This window comes from Prionailurus viverrinus, chromosome B3, assembly GCF_022837055.1.
Source record: "Prionailurus viverrinus isolate Anna chromosome B3, UM_Priviv_1.0, whole genome shotgun sequence".
NCBI lineage: Eukaryota > Metazoa > Chordata > Mammalia > Carnivora > Felidae > Prionailurus > Prionailurus viverrinus.
Window position 1 is genome coordinate 233578 of NC_062566.1, and position 25578 is coordinate 259155.

The 25578-nt window shown below is 52.4% G+C and overlaps 2 protein-coding genes across 4 annotated transcripts; both read left to right on the forward strand.

The window, feature by feature from the left end:
* Nucleotides 1–3501: 3501 nt before the first annotated feature.
* Nucleotides 3502–6563, forward strand: NMB (neuromedin B). Its single transcript, XM_047863670.1, has 3 exons — nucleotides 3502–3814; nucleotides 4426–4598; nucleotides 6291–6563. The coding sequence occupies exons 1-3, from the start codon at nucleotides 3658–3660 to the stop codon at nucleotides 6453–6455; spliced, it is 495 nt and encodes a 164-aa protein (XP_047719626.1). The 5' UTR covers nucleotides 3502–3657; the 3' UTR covers nucleotides 6456–6563.
* A 907-nt stretch (nucleotides 6564–7470) lies between these two features.
* WDR73 (WD repeat domain 73) lies at nucleotides 7471–22965 on the forward strand. 3 transcript variants are annotated; one of them, XR_007153199.1, is made up of 9 exons: nucleotides 7471–7531; nucleotides 8099–8166; nucleotides 8467–8555; nucleotides 10078–10166; nucleotides 10743–10807; nucleotides 17181–17345; nucleotides 17647–18012; nucleotides 19496–19788; nucleotides 21137–22965. XR_007153199.1 is itself a non-coding variant. In XM_047863669.1 (8 exons), the coding sequence occupies exons 1-8, from the start codon at nucleotides 7491–7493 to the stop codon at nucleotides 19729–19731; spliced, it is 1119 nt and encodes a 372-aa protein (XP_047719625.1). In that variant the 5' UTR covers nucleotides 7471–7490; the 3' UTR covers nucleotides 19732–20220. The 3 variants fall into 3 exon arrangements, 1 of the variants encoding a protein (XP_047719625.1); XR_007153198.1 differs by having other exon boundaries at nucleotides 21950–22965; XM_047863669.1 differs by lacking the exon at nucleotides 21137–22965 and having other exon boundaries at nucleotides 19496–20220.
* The last annotated feature ends 2613 nt before the right edge of the window (nucleotides 22966–25578 follow it).

Here is a 25578-nt window from a genome sequence, read left to right on the forward strand (position 1 = left end):
CTCTGCTTTTCCCAGGACCCAGCTAATAAGACAGGGTACTTAGAGTCTGCCATGTGCTCGGCTAAGTGCTTTTGAATCTGTGACAGATTTTTATTTTCTCTCATTCAGTCTTCAGAATAAACTTGCATTTTACATAAGAGAAACCAGAAGTTAAGAGATCTGCCTGTTGCTGTTTTCATGTCACGCTGTTAGGGGTCATCACCCTGTCCTTGTACCTCTGTCACATCTGATGAGACCCTTTCATTTGGAATAGATCCCACGCCTACAGGGCTCGTGGGAATTCTTCAGAGGCTCTAGGCTGTCGTGTGGGCTTTGCTCAGATGAGCGAATCGCTCAGAAATAGTGAGGCGCTCTGGACCTTAAGGGGTATTTATTTCAGTTACTGAAATGTCCCCTGAAGTACATGGTGGTTCCACCCAGGTAACATGAGTGCTGGGCCTGGGGCCGCCCCCTCTCTCGGGTTTTCGGGACGTCCCTGAGCAGCAGCTGCTTTGCCCCCTTAGCCACCGTTGGGATTGCCCTCACTTTGTCAGATGGAGGGATTTTCTCTTTTTCTGAATATTGCCTTTAAAAACCACTTTGTGTTTTGGCAGTTTCGGTTTCTGCAGTATTTCCTTACTAACGGTTAGTGTTCTGATTTTCTAGCTAATCTTTATGTGCTCCCTCTGGCTGAGAACTTGTATCCTCCGTCCCTGAGTCTCCTCTCCTCTCTTAAGGATTCTGCTGTTTCCCTGATTCTACACGGCTTTCCTGAGCAGGACCTGAGATACAGCTCAGTGTGCTTCTCTTCAGCCTCCCGGCCCACACGGGCACAGATCTGTGCTCAAGAGTGTGCCACCAGTGCTCCTACAGCGTCCTTTTCTGAGCAGCTCTGGGTTTACTGTCCTTCCTTTTCACCAGACTCGTGTGTGTCCGAGTTTCTGCTTTTCCCTTCCCCCGTTGTCCTCCGCACCTTTCGCGTGTGTGAAGTGCACTCTGGTTTTCTCCATTTGTTTATTAGTTTCTGTGTGACTGACTCGCTTTGTCCTTGCGTTAACCCATCTATAAAACAGGCGTCATACCGGTCTTTGCTACGTCAAAATAGTGTCGGTGATCAAAGGAACGTGCGTGTAAGTACCTTTGGAAAACAACAACAGAGAAGATGCAGTTGTGAAAAGATGTAACTTGTAATTGATCCTAATTTAATGAAAATATAGCAAAGAGTAATACATGTGTCCTTTGTTCAAAGCCATCTCTGATTAAAAACCATGGTGCAGTTTAAATGTTTCGTCGGCATTGGTTATAAGAGGATTTGCCGTGTATCGTTCACCCCTCAATCATCTTTTGGATTGTCCTATGAATCTTCTCTGCGCCTTCGGATATCCTTGAATGTTGTAGAAACCTGGGAAGGGCCAAGTGTGAGCACTGAAGAGCTTCTCCACGAGCCTCCAGATGATTCACTGTCCGTCTTCCCAGTGGGATGGCGGCCCTTAGACTTCCCTTGCCGTCACAGTAGACTTGGGGAACAGGCAGCGGGCACTCGAGGTCCTCGTTCTAAACTCAGAGCCTAGCACACTCACTGGGGCATCGAGCTTGGAATTGTGGTCTTGGGCAAGCCACCCTCTCTGCTTGCCTAGTGCTGCTCATCCCTGGGACAGTGTTTTATGGCTGGCGGTGGGGCTGCTACCCTGCTTCTTTCTGCAGGGTTCTCAGGCCCCCGTGCTTGCCGTGCTAGCCTGACAGATAAAATGATCTCCCCGGTGGCACCTGGGGACAGTCTTGGAGCTGTGGACCCATGCTGTGACAGAGGAGGCTTGTCTGGAGTGTAAACGAACCTGTCGGAGCAGAACCCACGGTCCCAGGGTCACCTTTAGAAGCGAGGGCAAACTCTAAATTCAGTGCCTGCCCCCTTTCTCCCCTGAGAAATCCAGACCAGCTTTGAGATGGTTACACTTTGATGGTAAAATGGGAGTGGGTGTGGTTTAGGGAAATAGCATCTGCCCCGCATGACTTTGGGGGCCTGACAGAGTGATCCAAGCGGACCCGAAGTCTGATTCTGGTGTGACGTCTGGGCGAGTGACTCAACCTCTGAGCCTGTTTCCAGTTATAAAATGAGAGAGAAACCTACCAAATAAGGTTCCTCGTGTGTGTTCCCACTAATTTCTACATCCGTGGGCCAGAGGAGAGGGAGGGGGTCACAGAGGGAGTTGTGATGGGAAGGTGATAAGAGCTATATCTGTACCCCACAGCTAAACAGTGACAAGAATGCAGAGAGGTGTAAATGCCAGGGTGGGGGGTGAGAAGCAAGGAGATTGGGGGAAAAGCCAGGGCCAGAAATGGAGTGTCCCTGTCCTGTATGTCATGCTCCTGGGAATTCAGCATGACAACCAGCCTCTCATACACACTTCCCCGTTTAGGATGGTGATCCATAGAGTTAGCAGCCCGTGCTGCGCTGGATACGTGTGAGATTAATAATACGAAGCAGCATTACTGAGCCACACTGGGGCGTAGGTTCTGTCACAGCCACACTGTGCAGTGTTTCAGGGAAGAGCCCAGAACCCCGGGTTGGTCTGCACTCACGCTCCCCCATCATTCACTCCTTTGGTGCTCTGTTTCTCCAATGAGACGGTAAACTCCCTTGGCAGCTGGGAATTACCCTCTGTCTCCCTACTGTGCCTACCTTGATGCTCCCGAACATTGGTGTTTAGTGAACCTTTAAGCAAAAATAAAAGTATTATTCTGGAGCACAGTGTCTTACTCATTAAGTGATGCCACTGACCCAAAAGTTCTTTCCAAGACAGGTGTGGACTTGGGAGGAGGAGAGTGCTGGCTGTGAGAGGGCCGTCTGCAGGACTGCTGCTTCCTGCCACAACGTGACTGTGCTAAGAAATGTAAAATTATTAAAAACGGGGCAACGTGGTTATTACTGTTTTACAGCCGAAGAAAGTGAGCTTCAACGAGGTCACACGGTTTGCATATGAACTCTTGGTCTGGTGCTCTTTCTACTTCCCTGACCCAGAGATCCGCTTTCGGCCGAAGTGATAGGCTGGTCGCCCCCCAAGTAGAGCGTCCGTTCCTGGGGCGAGGGGTGTTCACTATCCCCCCATCCATTGTTCTGCATTGCCCACCCCAGCACCTGCTGTGGTTTCGACATCACCTCTGGTGAGCTGGCGGTGAGAGGGCCGAGAGTAGGGTGAACACGGGTCGTATTCCCGAAGAGGGAAGGGCTGGCAGGCATTTTATGGCTCGCCTGGTGCCCGGGACTTTGCTGGGCACTGCAGCGCCAGTGTCCTCGCCCCCACTTCTACCCTTATAAATGAGAGACTCCAAGAAGTAACCACTCGTGGCCCAAAAGCCAGTGGGAGAGGCGAGGGGGCGGCCAGGGGAACGGGCTTCGCCCCGCCCCCCCTCCCCGTAGTGGGGGGTCCTCTGCGTGAAGATAGTGGGCTTGGGCGCCCGCCGCCCTGCGGACGCGGTACCCAGGCGGTGGCCGAAGCGACGGGCGCGGCGCCTCGCATCTTGCGGGGGCGGGGCGACCGCGAGCGCGCCAGGGGCGGGTTCCTCGGAGCAGGCTCCGCCCCCCCCCCAGGAGCGCGGGTTTAAAAGGAGGGAAGGCTGGGGCCCCGGCCGTAGTGGCTGCGAAGCGCGCCGGGGCGGAGGCTCGGTGAGGGCACAGCCATGACCCTGCGGGCGGGGGGCGCTCGGCTGCTAGGCGGCCTCCTCCTCTTCGCTCTGCTCGCTGCGGGCGCCGCGCCGCTCAGCTGGGATTCTCCGGAGCCCCGCAGCAGGGCCAGCAAGATCCGAGTGCACCCGCGGGGCAACCTCTGGGCCACCGGTAAGTCTTCGGGACCCGCGCAAGCGCCCTTCTCCGTGCTCTGATCCCATTTCCCTTCTCAGGCCGTTCCTCAGCCACGGACTCTGGTGTCTGTGCAGATGAGGACCCTGGAACCCGTCTAATTTAATAGATGGAAAACTTGAGACCCAGACAGTTCAGTGACTTGGCTGAGATCGCTCAGCCAGTTAAAGCAAAACTGGGGCTGGATGCTAGATCTGCCTGCCAGCCGGTGCCCCTGGCCTTAGGCAAGAGTCTACTGAATCCTCTTCTGTCCTCTGGTGTGTCTTCTCTGCCCCTGCACCTGGCAGACACTTCTTCCTTCTCCGCTTTCCTCCTTGCCCTCTCCCGGCCCCTGGAAAGCAGGCAGCACAGCTGGCAGAGTTTCCCTCCTTCCAGCTGTGCCATCCTCTCCTGTTCAGGAAAAGCGGAGGTGGGCTTTGCTACCAACCCCGGGGTGTTTGTGGCTCCTTGGTGAGGAGGAGAGGGAGGAGGAAGGTTGCCCGTGGGTCTTCCTGCCATGAGAACTGAAAGTTGGGAGAGATGGGGAACTTTCCCACTGAGATGGGATCCTCTCTCCCCACCTTCCTTGTGCCTTGGCACCTCCTTTCTAGGTCACTTCATGGGCAAGAAGAGCCTGGAAACCCCCAGCCCATTCCTCTTGGGAACAGCTCCCCACATCTCCCTGAGGGACCAGAGACGGCAGCTGAGTCACGATCTGCCCAGGATCCTCCTGCTAAAGAAAGTTCTGGGCGTGAGCCTTAGCAGCCCAGCACCTCACCCCCAGGTGAGCCAGGCTCCCACCTCAGGACCAGGAGAGACCCAGCTGCTCCTGGTTCCAGCCCGGGGCTTAGGGTGTGACTTCTCCCCAAGGTATGATGGGCCCCAGAAAGCCAGGGATTCCAGGCTCTCCCCATGATCCAGAGTTCAAAGGGAGAAGACTTTGAAGAAAGGAAGCTGACCTTCCCAGTAGGGAAGAAGTTCCCCCTCACCGAGTCCTCAGTCTAAAGTCACAGCCTAGGATTAGCCAGCCTCTTGCAGCAGGACGTGCCCCCCACCCCCAGGCCTGCCCCACCCCAGCTGTCCACGTTTGCCGTGCCTCGGGGATACTTACGGCTACAGTTGGGACCCTGAGGCCCAGAGAGGAGGAGAGTCAGCATCCAAGACGGAGTCCAGACCTTGTTCGCCCTGACCAGTGCTCTTCCCAGTCACTCGTCTGCCTCAGTGACCCTCAGTGCAGGGTTTCTCAACCTCAGGACTCTTGACATCCTGGGCTGCATAATTCTTTGTTGTGGGGGCTGTCTTGTGCATTGTAGGAAGTTTGTAGTATCCCTTGTCTCTATCCACTAGAGCATCCTCCCCTGCTCAGTTGTGACAACAGAAAAACAGGTTTTTCCAGACATTGCCAGAGGCCTTCTTGTGAGGGGGTCGGGGGAGGGAGCCAGATTACCTTTGGTCATAAACCACTGACCTATGAGATCCAAGACCCCAAAGTAGAGCCAGGCCAGCTTTGGTCTCTGGCCTGGTGGAAGGGCAGCTCTTCATTCCCTGCTCCTGAGGCGGTCCCCACCCCACACAACCTTCCCGGTACTTTGTTACTGTGGGCAGAAGGCAGTGTAATGTGGTAGAATGTGGGTTCTGGGGACAGCGTGCTAGGCTCCTAACCTAACTAGTAGCTGTGTGACCTTAAAAATGTCACTTAACCCCTCTAAGCCTCATCTTCCTCATTTATAAAATGGGATTGATAGCGCCCATCTCATATTAAACAAGACCTTTTGTGTCACATGCTCAGCATGAACTCTGGCACATAGAAAGCACTTCGTAAACAGGAGCTATCAGCAGTACCTGTTACAGACTCACCTTCATACCTCCACTGTGCCCAGCATATAGTGCACACTTTTTGAAGGAAGGGAGGGGGCATTCCCTAGAGAAGGTCTAACCCCAGCCCCAGTCAGCATGCCTGGTCCTCCTCATGCACAGAATTGCCAGCCCCTGGGGACCTCAGATGTAAGGGCCAGGAGCTTGGGCTGGCTGAGTCTGAACGGAGATGATGTCACCTCTGGCTGGGGCTGTTGGTCTCGAAGGCCTAAAGCATGCAGACCAACTAGCAAGTCTCAGAGGAAGCAGTACCTAGCACTAGAGGATGGGGCTTCAGAAGTGAGGTCTGGGGCAGAGCTGAGGGCGGGGGAGGGAAAACGTTGACACTGGCCCAGGGCCAGGCACGCACATGGACTTCACTTCTGTGATCTCCTTGACTGTCATGATCACTCTGAGGTTGGGCTGTCACCCTGGGAAAACCACCACCCCGACCCCTCCCACCTCTTCTTCTGGGAGAAAGGCGCTAGGGGGAGGCTGCCTAGGCTAAGAGCCTGCCCCTGCCTGCCTCTGTGGACGCCTAGCACTTAGGAATGGCAGGACGCCCCTGTCATTTCCCCGCTCCGCCCAGGTCAGTTCTTCTGTGTGTTCCCCTTCGGTACAGGAGGCTGCTGGTGCGAGCGGTGCAGAAGTGACACCATTAATGAGGAAGATACGACGACGTGGCTTGGACCGTGCCCTCCCAGGGGAGGAGCTGAACGGGACCCTGGCAGTGGCCCCATCTGGACGTAAAACCTGGCCTCAAATCTCTGTGACTCCATTAGTGTGATTTCTGGTTGTGTCGCCAGGAATATTGCCAATGCAGACACAAATTACGTCCCTGCTGTGTTTCTTGCTTCCCTGTTGAAGTTGTGAATAAAACCCAGCTCTTTATGAAGCATGTCTGATCCTCTCCTTCCAGCTATGTTTGAGGGCATGGGAGGGAAAGGGGGGCCGCAAGACTGGAGGACAGGATGCTCAGTAAGATGGAGCTGGCTCCAAAAAGCCAAGAAAACTTCACGACACCAGCCTCCTGAGGACTCCTAAGTCAGTCGCTCATTCAGCAAGCAGGTACTCAGGGCCTGTTCTATATGCCTGGTCCTGTGCCAGGCGCTGGGTTCTTACTCACCTCTGCCACCTGCTGGCACAGGCAGGTCTCATGTTTCCTCTCCTGTAAAAGGGAGCTGCCTACACTGCAAGATGGGGTTTTGCTTACCGCATTTCATTTCATTCCCACGCCAAGCTTCGAGGGGAGTGCTCAGAACATGCAAGAGAGTGAGCCGAGCTAGGATCCAGCCCTCGCTGTCTGCTTACTCTCTTCTCTGGCCTTTGGTAGAGTTGCCAGAGGTACCAAATAAAAATAGAGGACACCCAGTTAAATTCTGATTTCATTTAAATAATAGTTTTTTCATATGAGATGTCCTAAAGACTGCATGGACATACTTATAAGAAAAAAAACTTGTTTATCTAAAATTCGAATTTCACCGGGCATCCTGTATTTTCTCTGGCCTTGACACTTTGCTCTGCAAATATCCTGTCGTAAAACGGGCGGGTATTAGGTCCCTGAGGCCCCGCCCGGAACTGACATCCTGGGAACCCCGGATTTTACGTCATTTTCCCCGGAGCTTTTGCCGGGAGAACCCCGGACCCAGCCGGTCAAGGGCACCGAGCGCTGGTGTCGGCGGTCGGACACCTCTCGGCCCCGTCCCGCTGGCGTGAGCCACGCCCCCAGCCCGAGCCGGCCGCGCCCACTTCTCGCGAGAGGTTCGCGCCTGCCCGGGAAGGTTCTCAGAGGCGGAAGTGGGGTAGCGGAAGCGGCGTTGCCATGGAGTCAGCGGAGGACTGGCTGGTGGAATCCTTGCGCTTGTAAATCCTGTGGGCCTGGGACGTGGGACCCGGGCCTGCAGCTGGCCGCGCGGGGGGACGGGTGCGGGCTGGAGCGCGTGAAGAACCCTGGAGTGGGCGGGGGGGGGGGGGCCGACACCGAGGACTCCGCCTGGAAGTCGGCTCCCGCGTCTAGGAAGCGGCACCCGCCTATGTGCGCCGTTGTGTGGGGTACTAGGAAGCGCAGTGCACTAGGAAGCGCAGTGCTTGCGGAGGAGAATTAATCACACGAGCCACCAATTATTTTGCGCCAGCCGGAGTGGATCTCTGAACAGATTATCTGTCTCTCTGCTTCCTCACATCAACCTTGGGAAGGAAGTCTGAGTACTCTGGGAATCCCATTTTATAGATGAGGACCGAGGCTCAGGGATATTGTGACTGGCCTGGGCCCAGTCACACGGGGGTTAAAATGTGCAACAAGACCTGCTCCCAGGTCTGCCTCACTCCAGAGCCTGGGTCCCTTACCCACCGGATCACACCGCCCTCTCAGAGTTGTTGAACAGCTGTAGAGTGGTGCGCACCATGTGACATTGTGTCTTTATCATGCAGGTACCAAGATTTCCATGCATTCGACCTTTCCGAAGCCACACGAGTCCTTGAATGGATTGATGACAAAGGTGATGTGCCCTACCTGGCCCTGAAGGAGATGGAATCTTCCTTCTCAGGCTGGGACTCTGAAGCTCAGCCCAGAGGGACCCAGTCCACACTTCTGGGAATCTGAGGCCTCTTCTTGGTCTCCGTCAGCGCTTATATTCCTCTTATTAAGGTCTAAGTCTCTTCCATTCCCCAGTACAAGGCTGCATACCAATGGCAGAGGAATTTGTCTTTGCTTTGGGGGATTTGCCGGAATTTCTAGATCCCAGCCATGGTCCAGGATCTTCCTAGCAGTTTGTCACAGCTCCTTCTTCTTTTTCCAGGAGTCTGTGTTGCTGGCTATGAAAGCCTGAAAAAAAATGAGATTCTTCATCTGTTATTACCTCTCAGACTTTCTGTAAAAGAAAACCAGGTAACTAGAAATATAAATGCTGAGCATGTGTGTCTCCTTTTGTTAAACCTTTAGGGAGTTCCTGTTGTCTACTAGGTATTGCCCTGGACACCAGAAAGAGAGAGGGACAAACACCGGTTCTCCCCTTCTAGTCTAATAGAGGGAGGCAAGTACCCACAGAGAGGAGTGCTACAGAATGTCTGAAATTTACGGGGGCTCCCAGAGGAAGAGGGCAGTTTAACGTCATCAAAAAGAGATCCAGGGGCACCTGGGTGGCTCAGTCAGTTGGCAGTGTGACTTCGGCTCGCGTCATGATCTCACAGTTCGTGGGTTTGGGCCCCACATCGGGCTTTGCACTGACAGCATGGAGCCTGCTTCCAATTCTGTCTCCCACTCTCCCTGCCCCTCCCCTGCTCACACATTCAAAAATAAACATGAAACCAAATTTTCTTTTTTTTTTAAATAGATCTAGAGAGCCATTAGGGTATAGAGGGTGGTGGAAGCCCTTAGAATGGTTGAGATCACCTAGGATGACTGTAGTGTCTCAGGAATAAAAGCAGAAGATGTCCAAAGATGAAACTTCAGGGAATACACGTAAGGAACGGTTAGAGGAAGACGAACCCACAGCACCTACTCAGAAGGAATAATAGTCTTCAAAGTAGGAGGGGTGTCAGAAAAGGTCAGTGTTTCAGAAGCAAAGAGAAGAGAACATGTGAAGAAGAAAAGAGGTAGTAGCTGCCCAGGGTTGCTGTGGAATCTCTCAGACCCATCTCATAGGGCAGCCTGACCTTTGTTTCCCTGGGGGGAAGCTTCCTGCCTAGTGCTCCTGATGCCCACCCCCCCCCCCCCATCCCCACCACTCAAGCTTGAGCCGGGAGCTCGCTCACCCATCCTGAGCCTTGATGAGAGGCCTTATTTACCTCCTACCTCACCCCTGGCTTCTTTTGCTTGTGGCCACCTCCCTTCCCTCTGCTTCCGGTTGCTCACGGGGAGATAGTGGAGATAGTGGAGATAGTGGCGTCTGGTGGCCGAGAGCATGAACTTTGGTCAGACAGACTTGGGTGCAGATTCGCAGCGTAATCCCTGTGTGACCTTAGAAAAGTTGCTCAAGCGCCCTGTGCCCGAGTGTTGTCATTTTCGAATCGGAGTGATTACAAGAACCTACGTGACGGGGTGGTTGTAAGAATTCAATGTGATGATGTAGAAAAAACACTAAACACAGTGCCTGACACGGCGAACACTGGACAATTGGTGGCTGTTGCATTTTTATCGTTAGAAGAACCGGGGCGCCTGGGTGGCTCTGGTGGCTAAGGTGCCCCACTGGCTCAGGTCACAATCTCACGCTTTGTGGGTTTGAGCCCTGAGTTGGACTGCCAGCACAGAGCCTGCTTGGGATTCTCTCTCTCTTTACCTCTCTTTCTCTCTCTCTCTCTCTCTCTCTCTCTCTCTGTCCGTACCCCCCCCCCCCCCCCCCCCCCAGAGTTCATCTGAAACGTTCCTTGGGAAAGCAGGCTCTCTGACCAGCCACCCCTTTGCATTTCAGGGCTTATTCCCAGAAAGAGATTTCAAGGTACGCCACGGAGGATTTTCAGACACGTCTGTCTTTGATCTGAAGCACGTGCTGGACACAAGGTATGGTCAGCTCCGTGACCCAGCCCTTCCATTTGGGGTGGAGCGGCTAGAAATGTCCGGGGCGTCCTGCCTCTTGATCGCCACCTCTGCCCCTACCCTCTCAGCACACAGGCGCGCCCACACATCCGGATTCACAATATTAAAAAACCATTGTTCTGGTACCTTCATGTCCCTCGCAGACCTGGGGACGAATGTTCCCCACAGAGCACCAGAGCTGTTCCAGGGACTGCAGTTTGTCAAAGAGCTGGTGCTGGGTAGCAGGGACTAATAGCCCCAGTCGGCGGGGGCAGAGAGTCTCTGGGTCAGGGCTGCGTGTTCCGGCTCCGTGCTGGTGTTCTGTGAGGACCCACCAGGCCACGTAGAAGCCTGGGCTCAGTCCCGTGACTCCCGTGAGCTCTGGGGCTGTCCCTCATCTGTTACATGGGGGTGACTGGTCTTGCTGACCCCTTCCTGCAGGAAGCTCTCCCGGTGTGGGGAATGTAGGGATCCCAAGCTGAGGGTGCGTGTGGGGGGTGGGGAGGTAGGCGGGGGAGCGCCCCACCGTCTGGACTGATACTTCCTATCTGGTTTGAATAGGTTGCTGGTAACCAGTGGTCTTCCAGGTTGTCACCTGCATGTGTGGAAGGTGACAGAGGACAGTGGTGAGTGAATTTGACGTGGTGGGGGCTGGGCTGATACTCCTACACCCCTGCCCCGAATGTAAGCCAGTTAAGAAGAGCCTCAGGGGAGCCTGGGCGGTTCAGTCGGTTGAGCACCCAACTTCGGCCCATGATCTCACAGTTCGTGAGTTTGAGCCCCGCGTCAGGCTCTGTGCTGACAGCGCGCCTCAGGTCCTCCATCCGCCTCTCTCTGCCCCTGCCCCGCTTGCGTTCTATCAAAAATAAATGCTAAAAAAGAAAAAAAGCATTCTCGGAGCCAGGCGGGAATGAAAATGCAGTATCTACTTGGTCACGGGCAAAGATGCATTAGCTACCAGAGTCCGGCTTACAGCTCCAAATGGAGCTTCCTGTAGCTCGCTCCAGGAACTGAGTTGGCCGACCCAGTCGGGAGCAGAGCACCTAGTGAAGCGGCGCCTCTCCCCCCGGCAGGGGCGGCTGCGAGGGCAGAGCTGGGGTCGCTCAGGTGAGCTCGCCTCTTGCAGGAGGTGGCGGCGGGGGCAAAGAGGTCCCCTTTCTTCGTGGCCATGGAAACTTAAGGAGCGAGCAGGAGGCGAGGCGGGGCTGACCGGTCTCCCTCTTAGGTCACTCTGCTCCCTGGCGGCAACAGGAAAAGGAGCTGGGAGTGCTGATCCCGTTCCCTCACGCGGAATAGGGCTCCTTCCGGCAGTGGGTCTGCGGGTTCCCATCCGGGAGGCGCCAAGAGCTTGCAGCCCTGATCCAGCCCCTTCCATCCTTCCACCGTCGGCCAGAATGGAGACGAGCCTCGGGGGCTCAGGACCACTGTTGGAACCGGCCCTTTGCTTGTGTGACCCTCTGTCCCCGGCCCCACGCCGCCTCGCTTAGACGCTTCCCAGAAACTGGCTGGCAGCTGTCGGCTTCTCCCCAAGTTTCACTGGTACAGAACGGCCGCTCTTGTGCTCATTTGCTTTTCGAAGTTGCTGACTCAGAGGGCTTTTCCCTCGTTGTTTGTCACTTGTCACTTGTCTAATGTTGTAGCTGCCAGTTTGTATCGTTTCCTTGTACCTATGATGATTTTTTTACAATTTTATTGAAATTCACACATTGTAAGTGGACGGTTCTGTGATTTGTAGTACATTTAAGAGCTGTGCAGCCATCACTATAAATCAGTTTTAGGACATTTTCATAACCCCAGTAACATCTCTTGTGCCGTTTACTGCTAATCCCCATGCCCACACCTGCCCCAGGCAACCACTAACCTACTTCCTGTCTCTATAGTTGGTTCGCCTTTTCTGAACATGTCCTGTCAGTGGAATCGTACAGTATGCAGTCTGTTGTATGTGGCCTCTTTCGCTTCTCACAGTGCTTTGAGGTCTTCTGTGTCACACCTGGTGGCACCTGGTGCCCCAGACACTGTCAGGACGAACGGCAGTGATACATTGTGAATCAGTGGTTCCTTTTTGTGGCCGATTAGTATTCCACTGCGTGGATCTATTCTGTTGGGCCAGCCTTCACCAGTTGATGGATCTGATTTTTGGCTATTATGAAGAATGCCGCCAAGAACATTCATCTACGGGTCTCCGTGTGGACATAAGTTTTCATTTCCCTTGGATAGACAGGAGTGGAATTGCTGGGTCAGGTGGTAAATTTATGTTTGATTTTTTAAAGAAACTTCCAAAGTGTTTTCCAAAATGGCTTCATTGTTTACATTCCCCTCAACAGTGTGTGAGGGTTTCTATTTTTCCATGTCCTCATTAACATTTGTTTTTGTCTTTTTTGTTAAAGCCATCCTATTGAGCGTGAAATTGTTTCTGCTTGTGGCTTTCATTTACATCTTTTTTTTTTTTTAATTTCTTTAACGTTTATTTATTTTTGAGACAGAGAGAGACAGAGCATTAACGGGGGGAGGGTCAGAGAGAGAGGGAGACACAGAATCCAAAACAAGCTCCAGGCTCTGAGCTGTCAGCACAGAGCCCGACATGGGGCTTGAACTCACGGACTGTGAGATCATGACCCGAGCTCAAGTCGGACGCCCAACTGACGGAGCCACCCAGGTGCCCCTCATTTACATCTTTTTAATGACTAATAATATTGAGCATCTTTTCATGGGCTTATCAGCCATTCATATATCTTCTTTGGTGAAATGCCTATTCAGATCTTCATGAGGCAGTTTTGTTGTTTTTTTCCCCCACCCCCAGCAGGCTGAGATGGCATGCTGTCCCAGGCCCTTTGATGTCCTGGTTTCGCTGTACGTTTAATAGATACTTGCTCAAATTAACCAATAATCTGTACAAGGTGACAGTAATATTAATAAGCGTATTATACTCCAGGCACTGTACCAAGTACTTTCCATGCATGATATCATTATATTCTCAGAAGTCTGAGAACAGAGTCTGTCCCAGAGAAGCTAACTTGTTGAAAGTTACAAAGATAGTAACACGACCTGGTCATGGGTCTAGTCTAACTTCAGGGTCTGCTCAGAACCATGTCAGGGTCTAAGTATAGTTAGATGATAATAATTGATCTCAGTACAGGTGTACGGGCTCTGAAAAAAAGTGGTAGGGTACTTACTGAGCAGCAATGTGGTCCTTGCCTCCATTTTGCTTTGAGCTGGTTCCTGGAGGCAGATTTGTCAATGAAAGGGAACATTTACGGGGGTACCAGCTGCCTCAGTTTGTGGAGTCTGTGACTCTTGATCTTGGGGCGATGAGTTTGAGCCCCACGTTGAGCGTAGAGATCACTTTGAAAAAAAGAAAGAAAGAAAGGGGCACCTGGGTGGCTCAGTCGGTTAAGCGTCCAACTCTTGGTTTCAGCTCAGGTCATGATCTCACGGTTTATGAGTTTCAGCCCCATGTCAAGCTCTGTGCTGGCAGCACGGAGCCTGCTTGGGATTCTCTGTCTCCCTCTCTCTCTCTCTGCCCCTATCACATCTCTCACTCTCAGAATAAACTTTTTAAAGGGGAACAGTTATGATAATTACTGTTACTATTATTTGTAGCAGTAGCTAACATCTCCTCATTCAGTCAACAATTCCTCTTTGTGCTCTTTGGATGTGTCCAGCTGGGGATACAACAGCAAAGCAAAAACATAGATGCTTCTTCTTTTCTTGGTGCTCATATTTGGTCACATATTTTGCCCAGTTTTTGATTTACTTTTTTGTCTTCATTGAGTTGTAAGAGTCCTCTGTACGTCCCACATACAAATTACTCGCCCAGTACGTGTTTTGCTAATATTTTCCCCCAGTCTGTAGCTTGTTTTTTCACGTTCTTAAGAGTGTTTTGGGGGCGCCTGGGTGGCGCAGTCGGTTAAGCGTCCGACTTCAGCCAGGTCACGATCTCGCGGTCCGGGAGTTCGAGCCCCACGTCAGGCTCTGGGCTGATGGCTCAGAGCCTGGAGCCTGTTTCCGATTCTGTGTCTCCCTCTCTCTCTGCCCCTCCCCCGTTCATGCTCTGTCTCTCTCTGTCCCAAAAATAAATAAACGTTGAAAAAAAAAAAAAAACTAAGTGTTTTGAAGCATAAGAGGTCTACATTTTAATGAGGTCCAGTTGGTCAGTGTTTTCTCTTAAGGACTGTACTCTCAGGGTCCTATTTAGGAAATCTTTACCTAACCCACAGATTGTCCCCTCTGCTTTGTTTTATTTTTCTCCCAGAGTTTGTTTTAGCACCAGCATTTAAGCCTGTGATCTCTTTAGTGTTCCCTTTTGTGTATGGCTTGAAGTAACAGTCGAAGTTCATCTTTTTGCGTGGAAATATCCAGTTGTCTCTTCCCTGTTTGTCAAAAAGCCTCACCTTTCTCCGCTGATTTGTCTTGATGCCTGTGTTGAAAGTTGCTTAACCATAAATACGAGGATTTATTTCTGGACTCTCAGTTCTGTTCCACTGATCTTTCTGTCTGTCCATAATTATGCCAGTAACTTTTAGTTGTTTCTTTATCTTTGCCTAAAAATAGGCCATGTGGGGTGGCAGTTGTTTAGAGACGAGTGGGAGAGGAGTCTCACCGTGTGGAGGCACCTGTTTGGGACCAGGTACCAAATAGGACCTAAAGCCCCAGGCCCAGGAGAGCTACTAGCCGAAGGGGGCTTGCTTTGACATTCATGTGGGAATGGGAAATCAGATCAAGACTTACCTTCCCCTAGATATTAGAGCAGAACATTCCAGAGCCTAGGGAAGATTGGCCAGCTGTTTGCCTAGAAGCCTAAAAGCGTAGCATTACCTAGGTGAATGTTCCAAGGTCCAGGTTTTGACCCCCAGCTTTGTTGTCTCAAAAACTTGATATTGTTACCACGTCCTAAACTAATCTGTTTATAGAGGCAGACGTACTCAGCAGACTCAAAAGACTGCCATGAGTATCCCTAAACATGGAATATTCCAGGTCCTTATTCTTTGCCTATAGAAGATGGAATGTAATCAAAGACTGCGTGCTAAATGAAACCGTAACAAGAGGAATCAGCTGAGAAGTTTCCAGATTGTGTTTTTGCAAGTTGTCTTAGGCAGAAAGTATAAAACTTGAGAAGGCTCTGCTGGCCAGGCCTCACTGCCGTCCGTGCCCCTGGTGAGCGCCCGAGGCCTCTTTTTTCACTAGGGCTGGGGAAACCATTGAGCTGGATGAATACATTTCGAAAGGTCTCAGCTGAATTTCACCTGCTGTATCCACTCTGAAGTTCAATATTCAGTCTGGCGTGGCCCCTCCTGCCCTGGACAGACCCCAGTGTTTTCTTTGTTCCCATGGCTAGACAGCCCCCTCTCAGGGACACCACCGTCCTTTAGATCACCGTTCATCCATTTGCTCAGTGTTGCAGGTGAGGGCGCCATTCTGACTCCTTAGGAGTGTGCCTACCTCTACTCTGACCTACTCTGTGTTGGGTTAATCCTCAGCCACAGCCTTCTTTTATTGCCAAGTTCTTAGAGGTGCCTCACTGTGTCTTTTGCTTTGATTTTCTAGTCATTTCTCTTTTCCGTTTGGGGCTGGTTTGCTAAATGTGGTGTGGATTCCCTGGAGGAGAGCATTTTACCACTGACTAGAGAGAGGAGGAGGAGGAGGCCTGCACTTCTTTCTGAATAACTATAAAGTGATTCTCCAGTCAGGAGGCTCCGAAGCCTTGTTTCCCACCCCATCTTTGAAATAGGTCTCTGACGGCTCTCCCGTGGCCGCCTCCTCTCCCCCATCAGAGGACAGATCACATCTGAGCAGCAGGTCCTGGGGAATCTGTTCCAGGCTCCTCAGAGGGTGTGGAAAGGGAAGAGGGGCTCACACGTGGCCCAGGAGAGTCAGGCAGGCTCTCCTGGGTCTGGTTTGAATCCCATCCCCACCGGTGCTCCCCAGAGACCAACGCTGGTCCTGAGGCTCAGCTGTTGTGTCTGCTCCGAGCCTGCGTAGCTCCTGTGGAAGGAGCGATTACGTTCAATAAGTCTGGGGCAAGGCCACCCGGAGCCCGTGGGCTTGAGGAGCAACACGCAAGGGCCGTCTGCATTCTAGCCCGGCCCAGACACGGCCGTGCACCCCTGGGATGGGAACGCTCTCAGGGGGACTCGCTGCCATGTGCTCGCTTGACAAGCCACGTCAGCGTTCCTTCTTACCCGTTCCTTCCTCATGCTGGCTTTTACCTAGCCTGCGGAATTTAAAGAATAGATGGGTCTCCGTTTTCTTCAGAGAATGCGGAGACCAAATAATGAGCCTGTCTTGGAGCAAGAAAAAAAGTGGAAAATCTGCGTCCCCCATTAAGTAGTGTGTGCAGCAAACTCCTTGTTCTCAGCCGAGTCCAAAATGGCTGCCATTAAGAGAAGCAGCAACCGTAGCAGGTGGCGGTGAGAACCAAGCAGGCTGAGACAAACACAACTGAAATTTCCTTCAACTTGAGGTCCGGCGACTCTTCTGTTCACAACGTCGTGGGCCTTCCCGCCCCGTCTATGTCTGAAGACGACATCTGTGTTGTAACCGTTACTTGTTGGGCTTCAGCAGATCGCTGGAGGTCGTGGAACATGCGTCTGAAGAAATACTATTAGTTCGTGACCTCTGTACCGTTATTTTCACCTACGATGTAAATGACATCATCAGGGTGCTCTCTGCTTTCTTCTGTCTTTATTTGTTCTTTGCAAAACTATAAAAAGCCCCAACTGCTCTTGGGGTTCTGAGGTGGCTACTATGGTTCATTATCTCCCCTCTGCAGAACCGTGTGTAGGACAAATTGGAAAGAGACGGAAGCACTGGTGACCGTTTCAGAAATGGGAGCGGAACACAGTGCTCATGTCTCACATCCTCCCTTGCCACCTGTCAGCTCCCTTTCTCTTCCTTGACCTCCTAAAGGCACGAGGGAAGACTGCTGGCCGGCCCTCACTTTGTGAGGTCTGGAGACTTCCTCACCGTCCCGGGCTTCAGCCTCTCCTCCTTTCCCCCCAGACGTCATTCAGGCTGTCAGCACCATTGCCGTGCAGGAGGAGGAGGGGAGTCTCTGGCCTAGGGTGGCCATCTTCTCTTCGATGGCCCCCGGAGTCCTGCACGGGGCGAGGCTCCGCGGTCTGAAGGTTGTGGATCTGGAAACTCAGAAGACCACGTACTCCTCAGGTACCGCAGCAGCTCGGCCCTCGCCGGCCTCTCCTGGCGGCCTCCCTCAGCCGTGTGAAGAACAGAGTTCAGCCGCGTGTGCCAGGTGCCGGGGATACCAGGTGGAGGCGAGGCGGGCCCTGGCCTCGAGGGGCTCCCGCACCGGGGCTGGAGGAGGCAGGCCCGGGACCGGCACCGACCCAGCTGGGCGGAGCGTGGCGAGGTGCCTGGGGCCAGAGGGAAGCTTCCGGAGGAAGGGGCCCCTGCCCGGCCGGACTCCTGTGACTCCAGCAGCTTTTCTGTGTCACCGTGTGTCTTCCAGGGGTCGGCGACAGTGAGGAGCTGAGCAGCCTGCAGGTCCTGGACGCAGACACCTTTGCCTTCTGCTGTGCCTCGGGCCGGCTGGGGCTCGTTGACATCCGCCAGAAGTGGGCGCCGTCAGAGAATGCCGGCCCCGGCCCCGGGGCCGCTGCAAGGAGGTGGTGTGCTGAAGTTGGGGGCCGACGCCGGGGCCCTGGGCCCAGCATTGCCAGCCTTGGCTCAGACGGGCAGCTCTGTCTCCTTGATCCCCGGGATCTCTGCCACCCTGTGAGCTCGGGGCGGTGCCCCGTGTCCGCACCGAGCCCCGCCCCAGAGCTGCTGCGAGTGACCTGGGCTCCAGGCCTGGATGACTGCCTGGCCATTTCAGGTACCGCCGGGCATCCTTTCGTGTCTGTTACTTGATCCCTCTCTTCCAGAGGACCGTATGGTGCTCAGGAAGGAGCCTACAGCCCCGTAATACATCTGGCCCCGAGCTGAAAGTTCGAGGTCAGCTCTCCAGGTGCTTCTGTGGCAGGCCCTTCCCCATTCTGGCTACTAAACTTCCACATCAGTAGCAGGCCTTTCCTACCTGGGCGGGAGCTTGGAGCTGACGTTGGCCGAGAGGCCTGCAGAGAACGAGGCAGCAAGGTGGCCCCGGGACGGCTCCAGGAAGAGCTGAGGGTATGGCAAAGTGCTTCCCAGCCTGCTTGCTTTTCGAATGATAGCAGGCCACCGGGTCCGTAGGCTCCTGGGTCTGGCCTGGCAGTTTCTAGCCGGATAAGGGTGTTAGTGAGCATCTCTAAAAGTCAGTGGGAAGGATCCATTGAAGGGAGAGGTTGAGAGAATAGTCGAGAGATTAAGAAAAGATCGTTGATAATGGCAGGATCCAGAAAGAGCAGAAGGAAAGAACCGAGCTTGGTGGAGGAATTGGCTTTTTGGTAGCAAGAAGACAGTGGGCTGGAGTGAGTGTGGGTAGAGCTAAGTCATGGGGGACAGGAGGGTGCTTCTCTCTAAAGCCTTCCATATCCCTACCAAGCAGGAGGCAAGGCCATCTGCTGAGAGGGTTCACATGTGGCAGGACTGGAATTGGAGGCAAGACTCAAAAGACTCTTGAGGCCTCAGTTCCCTGGTTCCCCAGGGAATAAGAGTACCGATTTCATACAGTTCTGAGGATTAAAAGAATTCATGTCTAGGATTGGCCTCACGCCTGGCACATAATAGATGAACGACAGAAATACACCATCACATGCCCTGTGGAGCCGACACTGAGGGCAGAGGATATGTGCCCTTCGGTTGGCTTCAGGCATCTTTTCTTTTTTTAAAGTAATTTCCACTCAGTGTGGGACTCAGAGTCATGACCTTGAGATCGAAGAGTTGGATGCCATACCGACTGAGCCAGCCAGGCGCCCCTGGCCTTAAGCATCTTGTTATTTGACTTTTCATCCTATAGCCTGTTTTAGTACCACAGAGCAAACTATGAAATTACTTCAGGGGTGGGGCGCCTGGGTGGCTCAGTCGGTTAAGCAGCCGGCTCTTGGTTTCTGCTCAGGTCAGATCTCATGGTTCGTGAGTTCGAGCCCCACATTGGAGTCAGCACTGACCGTGTGGAGCCTGCTTGGGATTCTCTCTCTCCCCCTCTCTCTCTGCCCCTCCCACACACTCACGTTCTAAATAAATAAACAAACAAACAAACAAACTTTAAAAATTACTTTAGGGGTGCTTGGCTGATTCAGTCAGTAGAGCATGCGACTCTTGATCGCAGAGTCGTGAGTTCAGGCCCCACGTTGGGCATAGAGATAACTTTTTTCAAAAAAATGAAAAATTACCTTAGAGTTTCAGTGTCAATCCTCTCTTTTCTTGTTCTTCCTCAGGTTTTGATGGGACAGTCCAGGTCTATGATGCCACATCTTGGGACGGAACGGGGGGCCAAGTAGAACCTGTCTTCACTCACAGAGGTCACATCTTCCTGGAAGACAATCAGACAGATGCTGCGCCACTGGTCACTACCCACACCTGGCACCCCCACAAGCCGAGGACCTTGTTGTCGGCAGCAAGCGACGCCTCTCTGCACGTGTGGGACTGGGTGGACCACCGTGCGGCCTGCTGACTCCAGCCTCTCCCTGCCCAGGCCTCTAAGAAGAGAAGGAGCTACCGGAAAGCCAAGGTACTGCCTTAGGACTCAAGTGACCACAGGTCCCCGTTCCCAGCCCAGGGGCCTTGGGCTAATTAACCAGCTTCTCTTAGCCCCAGTTTTAGTGATAACCGCCTCCCAGGGTTGTTGGGAAAGTTAGAAGTAATGTAATGTATTAAAAAATAATTGGCAAGATGCGTGGCGCAATAAACACTTGGCAGCGACCGTTTTGCCCTCACCCCACCCCCCGTGTAGAACGGCAGTGTTTCCTCCCTGTCTGTATTCACAGTATCAGAGCGAGAACCAAAACAACAGCAAATGTTGTAAACCAGTTTTGTGAACTTTTTTACAGAACTCAAAATGTATATGGGCCAGTAAACATGAAAAAAAAAAAAAGAGTCAACCCCAGGGGCGCCTGGGTGGCTCAGTAGGTTGGGCGTCAGCTCAATGATCAGGTCACGATCTCACGGTTCGTGGGTTTGAGCCCCATGTTGGACTCTGTACCGACAGCTCAGAGCCTGGAGCCTGCTTCGGATTCTGTGTCTCTCCTCTCTCTGCCCCCCCTCTGCTTGCACTCTTTCTCCCAAAAATAAATAAAACATTTAAAAAATTAAAAAAAAATGGGAGGCAAATAGTTCTCAGGGTGCTGGGAGCCAGGGTGGGGAGACAGGCCTTGTCCCCGGTACCCCCTGCGGCCCCCGAGTTCGGGCAGAGGCTGGGACCCCACCCCCACCCCCCGGTCCACCATGGAACACAGCCTTCACCAGGGTGGCACCTTGCCAGACCAGCCCCCGCCCTCCCAGGGGAGTAGGCCCAAGGGACGTTTCTTTTTGGCAGTCCGGTCCGTAGCAGATATTAAAGTGCCGCTGCATCCCCATCACATATAATTTCTCACTGTCCCACTTGTTAAAGAATGTTCAGCCATTTTGGTTTTGAAATTAGTTGATTACTAGTCACTGTTTGGACTCTGAGTTCTTAGAAAATAGCTTTATTGACATGTAATTCGCACACCGTAGGTACAGTTCACACACCATACAATTCACCCATTGAAAGTGTACGACTGAGTGGTTTGGTATATTGTCAATTCTTAAAGATTGTGGGGAGCATCTGGGTGGCTCAGTTAAGCATATGACTTCGGCTCGGGTCATGATGTCACGGTTCGTGAGTTCAAGCCCCACGTTGGGTAAGCTTGAGCCCTGCTTCGGGTGAGCCTCCTCCTCCCTCAGTCCGCTTCTCCTCTCTGCCCCTTGCTCACTTGGGCGCTGTCGCGCGCGCGCGCGCTCTCTCTCTCTCTCTCTCTCTCTCTCTCTCTCTCTCTCAAAAAAGAAAAAGGAGAAATGATTGTGGTAAAATACGTATAACAATCTGTGGTCTTTTTTAGTTTGAAGCATACAATTGCACAGAATGAAGTACACCCACAGCATTGCACAAGCATCACCGCATCCAATTCCAGAACTTTCATCACCCCGAACAAACGGTGACCATCACGGCTCTGGTTTTCTGGCTGTGGGGAGGGCATACTTGTATTCCTCAGCTCGGGCCGCCGTAACAGAACCCCACAGACTGGGGGGCTCAAGCAGCAGAAACTCAGTACTCACAGTCTGGAGGCTGGACGTCCAAGATCCGGGTGGCGGCAACTTTCATCATGAGGCCTCTTCTCTTGGCTTGTGGGAGCCACCATCTCTGTGCTCACATGGCCTCTTTGTGTCCCTGCAGAGAGGGCTCTGGTCTCTTTCCTCTTGGAAGGACAAGAGTCCTTCAGTCCTTTCAGATTAGGGCCCCAACATTATGACCTCATTTAACTTTATTTACCTCTCCTGTTTTTTTCATGTTTATTATTTATTTTTGAGACAGCATGCACACAGGAGGGGCAGAGAGGGAGAGAAAGAATCCCAAGCAGGCTCTGCACTGTCAGCCCAGAGCCCCACGTGGGGCTCGATCTCACAAACCTTGAGATCATGACCCGAGTCAAAAACCAAGGGTCACGTGCTCACCTGATTGAGCCACCCAGGCGCCCCCTCCTTATTTATCTTTTAAAGGCTTCATCTCCAAATACAGTCACATTGGTGGTTAGGATTGCAACGTAGAAATTTGGGTTGAGGGCACAATTCAATTCATAGCACTTAGGAATTATTTTGAAGTGAGAAAAACCTAATTTTCAAATGAAATGTGTTTTTGTTTTGTTTTTTTTCAGTTTAACAGTGAAGTCGAGGGAACATTACATTTTGGAGTTTAAAATACCCAGTTTCAAGATGTGATCATTTTTACCATTTTCTGAAGTCTTCTCCTCATTTCCCCCACGCCCCCTCGAGAGCTGATTCTGTTCTCTTCTCAGCCCTGTTCAGTTATGTCACATCAGTAGTTTGAAAATGGCCAAAATGGAAATATTTAACCCCACAGAAATTGGCAAATACTGCAGCATACCACTGTCTAACCTATGTTATGTCACCAAGTAAAAGCAGAAATGAGTTATTTTAGAAAATAGTAGAGTTAATGCATGAATTGAGAAGCTGTTTTGCTGAAAAATCCTGATAAAATGCATATCAATCAGTCATCGTCCAGCCACAGGGCCAAACACCCCGAATAATTCAGTCGTGGGGATTTAGTTACGAGGCATCTGAAAGCGGCTGCGAGGGAAGGTGGGGCCCGCGACGTGAGCCACAGCAGGAAGTTACACGGAGGGTTACAGAGGGGTGGGGGGGACGGGTGACCAGAGCTGAACCGTCGGGCCTCCCAGTGGGGAGGGGAGCGCAGTAATCCTGCTGGCGGGGGCTGGAGCCACGGGGCAGGAGCGGGGACCGCCGAGGCGACCACGGGAGAATGCAGGAAGTACAGACGGGCCGAGTCCCCTGGCTCCTCTCCTTCCGCCGCCCAGCATCCTGCCTGTGCCCAGGTCCAGAGGACCAGATGTGACCGGAGCTCGTCCGTAGGGGAGCGCAGAGGGGCAGCCAGCAGGAGTCTGCACCTGCAGCATAAAGCAGAGGGGACGGAACCAGGATGGGTCTGAAGCCGGAAGGCTGGCACCACATCGAAACCTCTATGAATTAAGCAAGGAAAAGGAAAGAAAGAAAATAGGACAAAGACTGTAAAAGACTACTGTGTACAATTACATGTTAATTTGAAAATCTCAAGATACTGTTAATTTTCTTTTTTTGTGTTTATGTTTTGAGAGAGCATAAGTGGGGGAGGGGCATACAGAGGGGGAAAGAGGACCCAAAGTGGGCTCCAAGCTAACAGCGGTGAGCCCGATGTGGGGCTCGAACTCGCAAATCATGAGATCATGACCTGAGCCGAAGTCAGACTCTCGACCGACTGAGCCACCCAGGTGCCCCGATACTGTTAATTTTCTTAAAAACATAGATATTTATAAACTACTAGTTTAGTAGAAAATTTGAAATTACCCAATACTCAAGAAGGAAAAACTGGGATGCCGGGGTGGCTCAGTTGGTTAAGTGTCCGACTCTTGATCTTGGCGTAGGTCATGGTCTCACCGCTCGTGAGATCAAGCCCCACATAGGACTCTACGCTGACAGCACAGAGCCTGCTTGGGATTCTCTCTGTCCCTTTCCCACTCTGTCTTTCTCTCTCTCAATAAATAATTTTTTTTTTAAGTTTAAATAAACATTTAAAAAATAAAATGTTTTAAAAAAAAAAAACACTTCAAGGAGTAGCACCAAAAAGAATGTTGGGGGTAGGGCAATTTTGTGGGTACATTTTTTTAAACTGTATTTTTTAAAAATATTTATTTCTGAGAGAGTGAGCATGAGTGGGAGAGGGGCAGAGAGAGAGGGAGAGAGAATCCGAAGCCAGCTCCAGGCTCCAACCTGTCAGCACAGAGCCTGACGCGGGGCTCAAACCCGTGGACCGTGAGATCATGACCTGAGCTGAAGTCCGAGGCTTAACTGACTAAGCCACCCAGGCGCCCCCATTATTTTAAACTTCTAAAGAACAGCAAGTTCCCATGCCATGAAGACGGTTTCATTAAAAAACAAAAAAAACTGGAGAACTAGCCGATTCCTCTTATGAAGGTGCTATAATCATATGATACCATATATAATCCTATAATACCAACACATGGCCCAGAAACCGGGTGTGCTCACAGACATGCACACACACAGACACCCTTGCTCAAGCTCGGTCATTAACACTAGACGGTGGCCCTCAACACTGTCAGCCCCAGCATGCCTTCTGTGAGTACCCCTTTTCTGCCCTGAAATAAAATTTTACAGGGAAGATGGATTACTTACAATTTCAGACCCAGTGTGAATACAAAAGAATATGTGTTTCAATACATAAATGTTCATACGTGTGTAAAATCATCGAGAACAGGACCGCTCCAAGTACGGACCAGTACAGGTGTGTGCCGTATCTGTGACTCACGCACCAAGGAGTTGAGGACGTGACTCTTTGGAATTGGCAAAAACCTTGGAAAGTTCTGAACAAAAGAATGTGCCGTTTTCCCTAATTTACTTTTTAAGTTTATTTTGAGAGAGAGGGAGTGCGCACGTACAGGGGAGGAACGGAGAGAGAGGGAGAGAGAGAGGATCCCAAGCAGGCTCCGCGCTGTGAGCACGACGCAGGGCTCGATCCCGCGAGCCGCGAGATCATGATCTGAGCTGCAATCAAGAGTCACACGCTTAACCAACCGAGCCACCCAGGTGCCCCTATTTTCCCTTGTTTTCTATAGGAGTCGAGTTTCCGGGAAATTCGGATCTATTAAAACCGTGCAAAGCTGTCCTCCCGTAGATGTAAAAAGTTAGGGTCTAGGTCCACGTAAAAAAGGCTCCCCTCCATCACCGGTTCTCCAACTTTCACATATGTCAGAAGCACCTAGAGACCTGGTTCAGGTTGCTGGGCTCCGCTCCTGGAGTTTGTGACCAGTAAGAGTACCAGCCAGGGGTTAGTGAGAGAGGCAGGCCAGCCGGGGCTACTTCACACGCATGCGCGCACAGACCTGACCTTACGGACCTGGGGGAGCTGGGCCTGGGGCCCGCGGGCAGGCAGCTGGGAAGGGAAGGTGGGTGTAGGAGGGCAGAGCCGGGACCACCTGGAGCGGGTCAGTTCTCGCTGTCTCCAGTGTTGACGACGTGGGTCTCCTGCGGGAGGAGCTGGCACCCTTCGCCACGGAGCTAAGCCCACCCGTGGCCGAGGAGTGGGAGACGCTGGAGACAGAGCGGCCGCATGCAGACCGGCGCCGGGGTGAGCTGCAAAGGCACCGGCCCCACGGCCCAGGCATCAAAGCAAAATGGCAGCCACTTAACTTCCTCCAGGTCTCATCCCACAGTGACCCTCGTGGCTCGCTCTACCTGGAAACATACAGGGAAGGGAATTCCGGGGGGATGTGGTTCTACCTGGCCGAGTCACCACATTATAAAGCCACCTCAAGTTTGGGGGTGCGGCTGGAGAATTTGCACTTCTAGGAGGTTCCCAGGTGATGCCCTTGCTGCATGTATGTGAGCCACCCCGAGTCCCTGCACGTCCAGCAGCACGTGCGTTGGTCAGGACTGTCTCAACAATCGCATTTCGTCTGCGTGGCCCCGGCCACCAAATGCCAGTTGAGCTTCCGATTTGTGGGACAACTACACGTCCTCACCTCCGGTTTCCAGAATGCTCCTGTGGGAACCTACACAGTCCCCGGGAAGGAACTCCTGGGGTTCTCTCAGCAATTCTAGGAAGATGCTCGAGAGAATCCCTAGAGGGACCTGCAGATACCCAGTCATTTCACACTGACATCAGCACAGGACCCACTCCAGCTCTGGGCAAGGAGAGCAGAGATGCAGCAGCACGGAAGGGAGAGAATGTTCGGGAACTGTTTTGGCCTCA